This window comes from Benincasa hispida, chromosome 6 (genome assembly GCF_009727055.1).
Source record: "Benincasa hispida cultivar B227 chromosome 6, ASM972705v1, whole genome shotgun sequence".
NCBI classification, from domain to species: Eukaryota; Viridiplantae; Streptophyta; class Magnoliopsida; order Cucurbitales; family Cucurbitaceae; genus Benincasa; species Benincasa hispida.
In genome coordinates, this window is record NC_052354.1 from 51,048,110 (window position 1) to 51,061,723 (window position 13,614).

At 31.8% G+C, this 13,614-nt stretch overlaps 1 protein-coding gene across 1 annotated transcript; it reads right to left on the reverse strand.

Moving 5' to 3' along the window:
• Positions 1-12,320: 12,320 nt before the first annotated feature.
• On the reverse strand, positions 12,321-12,836 carry LOC120079284. The gene has a single exon (XM_039033439.1). It carries the CDS (start codon positions 12,834-12,836, stop codon positions 12,321-12,323), a length of 516 nt encoding a protein of 171 aa, XP_038889367.1.
• Positions 12,837-13,614: the final 778 nt, after the last annotated feature.

Genomic DNA, 13,614 nt, shown 5'->3' on the forward strand with positions numbered 1-13,614 from the left:
AGGCATAAAAGTTTTCACTCTATTTCTCCAAACATCATAATTTATACTACCATCAAAGAGTGGAGATCTATCAACATAATGATCTAAAGTTGTCATAGCTTCAGCAATTAAGCTTCTCAAAATATTAATAAGATGCTTTAGGTATCAAAATAATACTTGAAAAATAATTCACGTAGAAGAGGTAGTCCCTCTGATACCAATTGTAGGGTCGGTATGGCAACCCTAGAGAGGGGCAAATAGGGTTTAAAAAAACTAATTAAAACTTTTTCTCTAGTGTGGGCCTAATTAAGTAAATCAATATACTTTTGGCTATCAAATAATTTAAACAATAAATTGATGAAAAATAATTCAATTCAAAGAAGCTAAGAAATTAAAATCAATACTTTAATATCCTATTTAATATTAATGATAAGATTGAAAAAAGATATGGAAATTTAAAAACTATCGGTCAAATATGAACAAGTAATTTCAAGCATAAATTATAGAAATTAATTTCATTCAAATAGAATATATTAACAAACTAATTGCAAAATTAAATAAGAGAAGAATAGAAAAATTACCGAAAATTTTATAGTGATTTGACACAACTGGCCTACATCCACTTTCCAAGCTCCTCTAGGGTACTTCACCAGAAGTCTTTGACTCTTTCCACGACTTAGAGTTGAACCGCTACAACGTTCTTTTTTCGAGCATAAGAACAAACCTAATCCTTTCCACGGTTGAGGATTAAACCGTTACAATCATTCTTTTTCAGGGATCAAGAGCAACCCTTACAATAGTTTGAAAAAAAATAAATGAGCACACTTACAACTCTCTACTGAGAGTGGATTTACAAGTTTTGAGTTCATAAAAAATGAATCCCCACAATACAATAAATCTCTCAAGAATAGGATGAAAAGAAAAAACTTAAGAGCTTGGAGAGAATAACAATAGTGGCTTTGAGGATTGTAAAAATATGTAATTGTTATTTTAATTTTGGAGAAGATGAAGAGTTTAAAAAGAGCGAAAAAGTGAAAAATAAATTCAAATATGGCCATTGGATGTTGATAAAAGAAAATTGAATGGTAGAGATTTCAACTCGACTAGTCGTTATATACAAACAAAAAATAGTATAATAATATATATCTTTTAAAATCATTTTTTTAGAAACCTTAACAAAAAGAAAATGTCCACCATGTGTCCAAAACTAGCCGTTATACACAACTTGTATAATATTAAATTCATTTTCTTTTTAAAATCAACCCAAAAATCAAAAGTACACCATGTTTCACTCTTCCAAGGCTCCAGATGTCTCATTTCAATTGGGTCCATTTATGAATAAGCCGCCATATCAACACTTGGGTATTTTTTCGTTAAGCTTGTTTTGGCCATAACTTTTCGTTTGAGCTCCGATTTAAGTGATTGGAAATGCGTTGGATTTGTTATTCCAATCTCTACGACTTCTAGCCGCCCGGTTTATTATCAAACATTAATTAATTAAAATTAATTAATTTGAGATTAAGGCCAAAAAGCCAACATTTATCAGTGTCTATCAATGGTAGAAACTGATAGAAGTCTATCATTGATAAAGAGTGATAGAAGTCTATCAATATCTATTTGTGATAGAAACTACTGGAAGTCTATCATTGATACTATCAGTGATACAAACTGATACAAGTCTACTATTGATAGAGGTTGATAGAAGTCTATCAGTGTTTTTTTTTTTTTTTTTTTCTATTTTTGTAAATAGTTTAATTTTCCTATATGTGAAAATTTCTCTTTATCTAATTGCAATATATTTAAATATTAACATACACTCCCATAAAATTCATTTGAAGCAAATAATATTTTGATTTTTTTATAAGATATTATGAAAGAGACAACTATAAGATGTGAGGAGAAAAAGGCAAAGTCAATTGAGGTATAATGGAGAAAAATACGAAAAAGAGAGATATAGTAGCAAGTCGTAAAAAATTAGGAAATATAAAGATATGGATAGATAAGTTGAGAAAATTGATTTAGTCTTCCCAATTTTAATTTCAATATTAATCCTACTCCTATATGATGAAATATAAGCAGCAACCCCTACTACAAATCTACATTATTTGACACTTATAGTTTTTAATTACTTGACGTTTCTTTGGAAAAAAACGTCAAGTAATAACCTTTTAGAAAAGAAAATGTCAAGTAAAAGGGTTAGAAAAACGGAGATTGACAAAATGTTTTAGATATTTTCATGCGAACTATTATTCGACACATTTTTCGTGTAAAGTAATATAAGGTCTTGCTTGACATGTTTTTCGTGTCAAGTATAAGAAGCTCTCTCTTGACATAATTTTCGTGTCAAGCAAAATATAAAAATAACATTTTTTTAATCTTTATTTTTTGTTTTCCTCTCTCCTCCATTTTCATTTCCCTCTCAAATTTGGTTTTTCTCCTACCAAAATTATCAAACAAAATATAAAAAATAATTAACTTATTATTTTAAACAAGTAAAAGGGTTAAATGTATCCTAGTAAAAAAAAAACTTCCCTCCTTCCTCGTTTTATCTCTCGCAACAACCCCCAAAAAAAAACCCTCTCTTCACACACCAACCCCAACCGACTCTCCCTCTCCCCTCCACGGGTAGCCGACCAGCTCCTCCCTCAGCCACCACCCTCCAGCGTCCAACTGAAGCTGTTCGTCGCCGTCGAGCCCAGCCGTTTGCATGACCAGACGCTGCCGCTCGTCTCCTTCGCCCAAGCTGGAAAGAGCATTCGTCGCCCGCTGTTTTCGCTGACCAAACGCCGCCGCTCGTGCCCCAGCCACCATGATGCCCCTGTTTGGAGTCGCCCAGCCTCGCTCCAAACGTCGTTCGTTGTACAGCCGCACTGCCCCTGTTCTAGATCTGGTCAGTCCTCCACCGGATCCACTATTTTCATCCTCAGTCCTCCATCGGATCCACATGGGCTCTCCTTAACTATCTTCTTCTTCCTTTTTGAGCTCCCAAAAGGAAGAGAGAGATAGAGAAAATAAATGAGGATTTGTTGGGGTTCTCCTATTGATAATCATATCCCTAATACCACTGGACATCTCAGTTCAGGTAATTTCAATAGATTTTACTTGAATCTAGTTCTATTTCAAATTTTTGCTTTCCATCTGCAAGTTTTGCCCAAATAATTTTTTCCCTTTAGAGTTTGGAGTTCTTTGATGGGGTTTCTTTTAATTTGTATTCTAAGTTATTTTTGTTGTGTATTGTTTGTCAATCTTTGAGGAGGAATTACTTTCTGAAACTCTTTTCCTTTCTTCTGGAGTTTCCTATCTTTCTAAGTGTGTTTGGTTGGTTTTTCCATGATTTTTGAGTCATATTGTTTGTCAATCTTTGGGGAGGAATTACTTTCGAAACTCTTTGCCATTATTCCCATATGGGTAATTGTTTGCTTCATGTTTGGAGTTTCCTAGCTTTTTAAGTGTGTGTGGTTGGTTTTTTCCATTGAATTTTGATCTGAGACTAAGGGCTACATGTAGATAATGATTATATTGTTTATGATTTGGAAAAATTTCCCTTATTTATATGATTAAAATCTGTGGCTATGTCAATGGTATCTCAGACAACCAGTTAGACAACATCATCAACTATCAGCAACATCTCCAAGAACAATCAATTCTCTGTAGCAAGTGGAGATGAAGTTTTTCCACATGGACAGATTTTTCCATCTTCAAACTTGAGGGAGTATAGCCTGGCAGAGCTCAAAGGTACAACCAAAAACTTTAGAGCTGAAGCAATGCTTGGTGAAGGAGGTTTTGGCAAGGTTTACAAAGGTTGGCTCGAGGAGAAGGGTCTTGGTAAAGGAGGTTATGTATAGATTAAATAATGTACTTTGTTGAGAGGTTACTTATTAAACAATTTGTCACTTTTGTGTTTGTTGAAAGTTGAGTTTTGTATACAAAGGCAATAGTTGGGATTTTATTTTGTGCATGTATATGTGAAAGAGAAATATTGTTGTGATTTGTGAGGAGTGTTCATATGAAAAGTCATAGTTGAGCATATGGATTTTTAGTGAATATATTGAGTTGATACATCTTAAATGTATAATATTTATTTAGTTGATGTAATTGTATTGTTGGAATACAAGGCAGACGATTGGGGCATTTAATTTGAAAAAAAAAACATATACTTGACACATAAAAAACGTCAAAGAGTTATCATATATGATACGTAATCAATGTTAAGAATCAATAAACTTGACATACCACCAATGTTAAGTGTATTATCTTTCTTGACACGAAAATTGTATCTAGAAGCATTTGTCTTGACATTTTTTCTCAGTCGAGTTGTCACACTATACTTGACACTCAAATACTCGACGCTTTTATAAATGTCAAGTATACCCTTTAATATACATTGGAAAAACGTTAAGTAATCCAATTTCTGTGTAGTGAACAACCTCATTTTTTTTAAATAAAGAGAAAAAAATTTGTTTAACTGAAATATGTTTATATATTTAAATTTTTAAGTTATAGGTTGAATAGATACAATTGGTGCATATGAAGCAACTAAGATGTGATCGTATGAAACATTATAATAAATTATTTAATTATCTAACTTATAGAAGGTTATGGAAATTAAAAGAAAACTATATATAATTTTTGTTTACTACATACTACAAACCCACTATTTCTTACAAAATTTAATTAAACTATAACGTGCATTGCACGTGATTCTTGATTAGTTGTATTAAAATTATTAAAAGGGGCTATATGGGAGAATTTTCTCCTTCCCTTTTTGCACCTCTGTGCATTTTTATATTCTCTTCTTGTCCTCAAAACTAATTAGGTGACCCTTCAACTAACATTGTATCTCTTTAGGTTTCAATATGAAAGAGTCACAACTATTTGGGTTTGATGATGATGAGACACAACTTGGGTGTGTGATGTTCCTTTCCTAAATGTCGAGATGCCACAAAATCCTTTTTTTTTTTTTCAAAAAAATTGAATTCTTTCAAGAAATTATGGAGACTAAAAATGAGGTCTTACAAATTCATAAACTAATTTTAGAGATATTATGATCTATCTTATGACTAAATTCATAGTGTGCTTTGAGAAGTTTTTTTGAAGTGAAAGATTTGTCTTAAGATTTTTTTTCGTTAGACAGGAAAAAGAAATAGCATAATTAAGTTTACATTTTAGTTTGAATACGAAGAAGAAAAATTGATTAGATGTAGTGTTTCATCTCCTGAGTCACATATTCCTTCCAATGATCATTTCTTATATCCCCACTAGAATGACAAAGAGAAGTAACTTATTTGCAAATACTCAAAGAAAGAGAGTATTGAATCGATGTGTGATTGGTGTCTCATAATACTTCAAAGGTCAATCGTGTTTATGTTTATTTTATTTTGTTGGAAGATGCTCATATAAAAGAATTTTTTTTAGAGGTTAGGAAGATATGGAGAGAGGAGTTAAATTTTAGTGAAATCTTTCCTAAAAAACAGTTTAATTTGAAAATTCCAACGAACTATTCTTTTTCCTCCCTTTTCATAATCTACATATTTACTCTCATTTTATTGTATTCTTATGATGAATATTTAATTTGTTTAATACTTTTTTTAATTAAATACTTATTTATTTATTCGTTTTTAAAAATGTTTTTCTTATAAAATGTGCTTACTTATTTTCCTTTCTCTTTTTCTCCGTGAGTCAATTATTAGAAAAAATCAAACAACAATTATTAATGAGATAAGATATCTTATTACGTCACTTTTGTTTACACGAATTAACATATAATTTTTAGTTTAACTACATCATTTTTATGTATTTTCACTAAACTCATCTAACTTTTCATTTTTTTTCCATTTTGATCTCTTTTTCCTTTCAGATTTAATATATGTTAAATATTTACAACTTATACTTAATAAAATGTATATTCATATTCATTCACAATTATATTTCATCATACAATTTATGCTACAAAGATTTTCAACTATGGAACACATTTCATATTTGTTTTTTAATCATTTGTGACTTTTTTTTTTTTTTTTTGCAATTTGTGTACTATGAGAATCCTCTGACCTCGAGATAGATAATACAAATCATTTAGTATTCAAAGTTCACCTAAATATTTACTATTTAAAATATCTAAAAAATATTCCATTCAGTATTCAAATATCACCCTAAAAATTTGTGTTCTAAAAATGGTTCTTTTTAACTAGTTTGTTAAAGGGGAGATACATATATAGGAGTCAAGAAAATTAGGGAGATATAATTGTGAAATTAGAATTATGAAGATTTTGGGGGGAAATATTTTCAAAAACTTAATTTTTTTTGGTATGTTTTTTACATATAAAACCTATAGATTTTTTTTTTTTTTTTTTAAAAAACAACAAAATCCTTGAAACCAAAATACTAATAATAATAACTAGCCCAGTAATCATCTTTTTACTAGTATGCCCAATAATCATCCTTATATATTGCATAACTATATCCTAATATGTTTGAGTGATTGACGCATTTGGTTTTAAAAATTACATTTCTTTTTGGTTCATGAACAAACTATGATATAATTTTAAAATTAGGATTTCATTAATAGCATTAAATAACACATGTAAATGATTTTAAAATAATTAATATCTTTCAAACTAAATAACTATAATAATGGTTTTTTAGTCAAACTCATGATTAATAAAAAAAAATGCTAAGATAAATGAGCATGATTCACAATTAAAAAAATAAAATTTTAACATTTACTACAAAATTTATAAACAGTTACATTCCACGTGATTCTTTACTAGTATTTAATATGTACGTAGAAACTAAATTAGATCTTTTTTTTTTTTTTTTATTAGAAATCATTGCCTGCCAATTTATTTCATATTGCCTACCCAAATAACTCAACAAACATTAAAAAATTTAAAACTTGTAGGTACTTCAAATAATTTTTGTGGAAGTGAGTTTCCTACTTAAATATAATTGCAATTTGATAATGCAATCTAAAAATTAAAAAAATAGGGTAAAGCAAATCCGGTAAAGATCATGTAATCTATTAAATTAAATTAAATGTATTGGACTGAATTTTTTAATCTAAATACATTGCAATTAAGAAAACAAAATTAGAATAATAACAGTTGGGTATAACAAACCAAGATTGTATGATGGATGAGATAAGGGAGAGAGAAGTACCACCCATGTTAAGAGAAAAAAAAATATACTTCAGCAGATTTTACTTCTTCGTTTGCATGTGTTTAATTTCCTCATATTCCTTTCCCGTTTTCACGCCAGATAAGAATGCAAAAAAAAAAAAAAAAAAAAAAAAAACTGAAAGAGAAATGAAGTATAATTAGGGAAAAAAAACCTATCACATCTTTGAAGGAATTCGATTTACAGATAACCTTTGAGCGGAAGTGGATCGTCCAAATCTCATTTCGATTGAAACAAACATTTACCGTCAACAATATATTATGCATCAAACATAAATTACAACATGCTTTTAAATAAGAAACAAGGGTTTAGAGATTATACCTTTGAAGAACTCTTCTTCAAGAAAATTCTTCGGACATCCACGAACACTTCGAACACTACGAACTCTCCTCGATCAAACAGCAACCAGAACACGAACCAAATGGAAGGACACTACCACTTAGTTACCTTGGTATTCTCGGTATGAGAACCCAGGAGTGGTGGGCTCTAGCTATTTTGGTTAGGAGGGAGTTTAATAGTTGGAGGAGGAAGCGATTGAGGAAGACAATCTCTATCACATAGAAGTCTCTTGATCGTTTAGGTGAATTGTCTATTGCATAGACTTTCTAGGTTGATCATAATCTTTCAAGGAAATCGTGTAAAAGACTTTCAAATCATGAATGCTTGTCTTTGGAATAATAAAATCAAATTTTATTTTATTCCGTTTTGCCATAAAACTGATTAACTTTCCACTAAGGTGGTTAGAGAGAAAAAGGAATTAATTATCAAATAATTAATAATATAAAATATATAAACCATGATTCTTTATCATATTATATTTATAACCTATAGTTTTAATATTGTATCATATACAATATATAAACCATGATTCTTTTTCTCTATTTTATGACAACAACTATGAATCTTGTTCATAAAAAATATATTTGAATAATATTCAAATATTTATTCCTCCAATTAAATTATATTGTATCAAATACATTATGTCAATTATATCATATATAATTAAATTTCCTCTTATTAATTTGAACATTTCAAATTAACCAAAAAACTAATTCTCAACTAAATCTTTTGAGCTACCAAGGGGACTTTATGGACCTGTAGCTTGAAGCTCCAACGGTACGTGAATAAATAATTAAACTCTTTAATTACTTTATCCACCATTCGTTAACTGTCGGACACTCCACTAAAGACTGACAACTGTACTCTTCGTACTACAAATATATTTCTATGCCCATTGGATATAACCAATAAATAGTACGATGACCCTTCACAAATTGCTCGTAAGTACAGTTAGGCCAATTTACCGTTTTGCCTCTATAGTTACATCAAACTCCTTAAGTACCACTGATCCCTCTAATGAACAATAGATCATAGTCTCAGTGTGACTAAACCTCTCTCAAGCCAAGAGAGGGTATGGCGCCACATTGTTCAAGACCCGGAATCAACCCTTACGAGAGCAATTTATCTACTTACCCCTGCTTCGAGGAATGAATGAATTCCATCTTATGTAGCTGAGTTCCCAGCTCTCCAATCAGACGAATCCCCAAAATGGTAGACTTATTGAGTCAGTGATCTGACCACTCTCACCCATACAAATCAAATGACTGCTCTCATAGGTAAGAGTTCACAACTCACTTAGGATTAAGGTCATGTCACCTATGGTCATCCCAGTGAAATGAAAGTCTTTATTATGAACGATGTTATATAATGAGACTAAACATTTCGTGGTCTGGTCTTATACAAATTCCTTTGTATAAAATATTCCTGCTCGCATGTCTAATACATGAATGATTAGGATCAGATCATTTGTAGTTTACAACATTTGTAACACCTAGAAAGCAGGCCATACTCATAGTGTCATCAGGATAAGGTACACAACCTTATCCATATACTACAGACCATTTAGGTTATCACTTAAACATGATCCACATATATGTTTAAGTTACAACGATAACCATGAATGTTAGTTTATTGGTTTTGTGGTTAATGACTAAAATATCATATATTTCATAGACAAAGTGAATAAAATATCAAATATTATTAATCATAGAAATGTTTGTTCATACAAGGTGTACAAACTATATAACCTTACGAGATTTAGGGCAGCAACTGATAATCTTGACGTAAATGGAATAAGAATAACCTATCTTTGTTCATGGGCATGCTCTTTTGGAGATGTTCTTTCACATGAAAAAGTCACTCATTTTTTTTTGAAAAAAATGCTGCCAAACTAAAATGACAAATAAAATCAAACATTGTTGCCAAAATAAAATGACAAGTATTCCTATGAAAATTTAAAAAAAAAAAAAAAAAAACCTCATCTTGATGTAAATGGAATAGGAATAACTTACTTTTGTTCACGAGTATGCTCTTTTTGAAGACTTTTCTAACATGAAAAATTCACCGATCTTGGTTGATTTTTCAATGCAAATAAAATGGCAAATATTACTATCAAAATTGAAAAAAAAAAGAAAAGAAAAGAAAAGATGAAAGTAGTAAACATTGCTTTTGAAATTGAGAAATATGATGTACTTCTAGACTTTAATGTATGTGTTTGATAATCACTTACATGAATGTTGATCACATACTGAAAACTTAAATTTGATAAGCATTATTTACATCATGTTTTCGTCGCTAATATTACTATCAATTTTTTTTTTTTAAAAAAATGAAAGTAGTAAACACTGCTTCTGAAATTGAGAAATATGGTGCAATTTTTTACTTGAATGTATGAGTTTAATAATCACTTACATGAATGTTGATCACATTGTGAAAGCTTAAACTTGATACACATTCTTTACATGAGTTTTTCGTCGCTAATATTGTGGATGCATCCTGAAATTTGAATAATTTCCTTGATTAAGAGACAAAGTAGTTACATTACAATGAATTACAAATATATTGAATAGGTGTGTTTTGCTAGTAACCACTAAATCTAAGAAATACATTGAATAGTTGTAAATAATAACTTACTACAATATACTAGGTATAATAGTCCTTTTGTTAAAATCTAAGGAATAAGCTGAATAGTTGTAAATAATAACCAACCACAATATATTAGGGAGTAAAAGTCCTTTTGTTAAAATTGAGGGGTAAAATAGGAAGGTAAAGATTTACCCATTTGGTCCATTTTTTATATATTATAGATATAAGTTATAGATGTGAAAAAATATATTTTTATCAAAATAATTCCTTGTACAATTCAAATTAAAGATTGTCCTAAAATCACTTTGCGATGACCTTCAAAGTGAAGCCTCTATCTCATTTTTAGCAAAACAAAATAAAAGAACACAAATAAGGACCTTAAGAAATATGTGAATCAACCTTAAAGTTTGAATGCTAAGACTTATAATTTATAAACCAACATGAACAATTCTTGAAAAAAACTATACTGTTAGTTAGATTGAATTTGGTTTACAGTTGGTAGCATCTCATATTTCTTGTTCCTCTGAAAGTTGTTTTTACACTCAACTAAACATCCAAACCAAACCATTGAATCAGTTTGGATTGGTTTGGTTTTTCGTTTTTCGTTTTTTTTTTGTTAGGAGGTAGTATGAATAAGGAAACCTTCATTTTAGGCATTTCCTAGCATATATAATCTAATGTTTTGGGCTATGGTGAAGCTGAAACTCACCATCATGGGCCAAGGAAATCAATGGCAGTCGCTGTGCGGATCAAAACCCAGACATCTGCAGGCCCCTAAACCAATATTCTTTCGGCAACGGGGACGGATTCCATCCAAGAACCGTCAAATCCAACACCCAACCAGCAAGCAACTGTGAAGGAGGAACCCCATTTCTTCTTTCCCATGGGATGCAAAGAGGTCAGATCTTTTTTTCCCTTTCTTTGTTCTCAACTTGTTTTAAGTTCTTCATGGAAAATTTGTATCCATGACCCATTTTTTGCGTGCAAAATGTCAAATGACCATTTTTTTAAAAATAATGTCAATTGACCCTCTGCTGACGTCATCGCCATACCAAATTACATAAATTGCCCTTACCTCTTCGTCTTCTTACCCTTTTACTAAAAACCAACCAAAACTAAAAAATCTTCATTCAAATTTCCCAAGCGTAACGATTTCTATCGCTCATAAACTAAAAACTCTTTAGAATCCATCATTTGGGCTTACAAACGATTCCACTGCCGCCGAAAAATCGAATCTGATCGGTAAATCTTTCAATCTGTGCCTGAAAATGTCTTAAATTGATCGGCAATGGGGCTTTGTGGGTCGTTTTGGGTTTAGAAATACTGTGAACCTATGATTTTTTTTTTTGTTTATTTTTTTGGTTTTCAATGTGTTTAGTGGTTGAAGACGAGTAAAAAGAGTTTGTGAGCGAGATAAGTGAGAGTGAAATCGGCGAGAGCGATACTAGAGAGAGCGACACCAGAAAGGGTGGGTCGTTCTGGGATTTAGAAATACTATGAACCTATGATTTTGTTTGCTTGTTTTTTTTGTTTTCAATGTGTTATGTGGTTGAAGACGAGTAAAAAGAGAGAATGTGAGCGACATAAGAGAGAGCGACACCAGAGAAGCGACACCAGAGAGAACGACACCAGAGAGAATGATACTAGCGAGAGCGATACTAGAGAAAGCAACACCAGAGAGAGCGATACCAGCGAGAGCAATACCAGCGAGACTTAAATAGAATGTTTTTTTTAAAAAAATTTCTGAAGAAGTTTACTGATTGAATTTTTATTTCATGCAGGAGTGATTTTGAGAGAGCGCGAGATTAAGAGAGCGAGATTTTGAGAGAGAGCGAGATTGAGAGAGCAAGACTTTAAAAAAATAGAAAGTACATTACAAGATGAAGATTGTTATTATAGAAATACTCCAACTTGTTATTGTTTTTTGTTTACCGAAAGTATGTTACAAGATGAAGTATGTTACAAGTATGAAAAACTAGAAAGTATGTTACAAATATGAAAAACTCTTCTTTGGGCCTAATCAATGGTATTTATAAGACATACCAACAGACCCTTACAAGATAAAGTTAGTTATAAACTAAACTAGATGAGAGGTGTTTGTGTCACGATTTCTGGCATTTTCGGTACATCACACGGTTGTGAGTGGTTCGCTACAATTTTAGTTGTTATGCCCATAATTCCCACAACGACCACATTTCATTTGTCTGTGAAATTCTCCTCGATGGTATTCTTCTTAGTCTCTATCGCCCGGCTTGTGCCACAAATTTTGGAGGAAGGATAGTTTTTTCTACATATCCAGGAGGTTTCTTCCATTCAGATATGTGCCCAAGTGGATTTATAGGCTCTGCATATGCTGTCATTAGAGAGTTCACTTTATAAAATCGACTGCAAAGACTCTGAATGGGTATATTTCGTTCCTTGGCAGCAACAATTGCATGTGAACACGAGATACCAAGTGAATCAAATTCCTTACACGTGCATTCCTTTGTGTGAAGATTCACAATACCGTACAATCTATTATCTCGCACGTGGCCCCAATAACAATCAATAGACTCAACCCGATATCGTCTGTCCTTATCGGCCTCGCTTGCCAATCGGGTTTCACAGTAGTCAGAGTGCAATGTCGTTTGAGATTCCCAGTAATTCCTCCGTTCGTAGAACCATGATTGGAGCATTCCTCTAACATGTTCAAGCATGCACAATAGTCGATACTCTTTAGTTAACGAATTGAAACACTCTGCACTGTTGGACGTCATGTTGTCATGTCTTTGTTCTATTTGATAAACCTGTACCCACCTTTGAAGACCGATATCTTTCAAATATTTCGTGACAACACCTCGAAAACTACGGAGTTTGTCCCATTATGTCTGGAACTCTGTCATGCAAAAGGCCTTTGTTGCATCTCTAAATATCCCAACAATCATGCTATCCTTAAAGTTTGCAATAAGATTTTGTTCTATGTGCCACGTGCACAATCCATGAAATGCCATGGGAAAAAAATGCATGAATAGCATTCCTGATAGATACCATCTGATCAGACATAAACACCAGATTATCGGGTTCTCTGATACTGCATTTCAAGTTCGATATAAACCATTTCCATAATCGATCGGATTCATTGTCCACTATTGCATATGCTAGTGGGTATAATTGATTGCTCCCGTCCATAGAAACCGCAACCAACATGGTGCCTTTGTATTTTCCTTTCAAGTGCGACCCATCAACAATTATCACAGGCTGACAACTTGCGAAACCTCTAATACAAGACCCTAATGCCATAAACATATACTTGAAATGCACCTCATCTTTAAGTTCGATCTCAAACACTGTACCCAGATTCTCTATTTTTAACGTTTCTCCATAAGCATGTAGTATAGAGTATGAGTATTCTGAAGTACCTCTAGTGAGATCATATGCAGCTTCCCTTGCACGCCACACTTTATCATAACTTATGTTCACGCTATAATCTCTCCTCATATCCTTAACGATATGATAAGATTTATAAATATGTCCTATTCCTGTGAACTTATCTTT

What these genes read in the sequence shown, in the direction of transcription:
- LOC120079284 (XM_039033439.1), bottom strand. Translation starts at nt 12,836, where the DNA reads ATGACGTCCAACAGTGCAGAGTGTTTCAATTCGTTAACTAAAGAGTAT.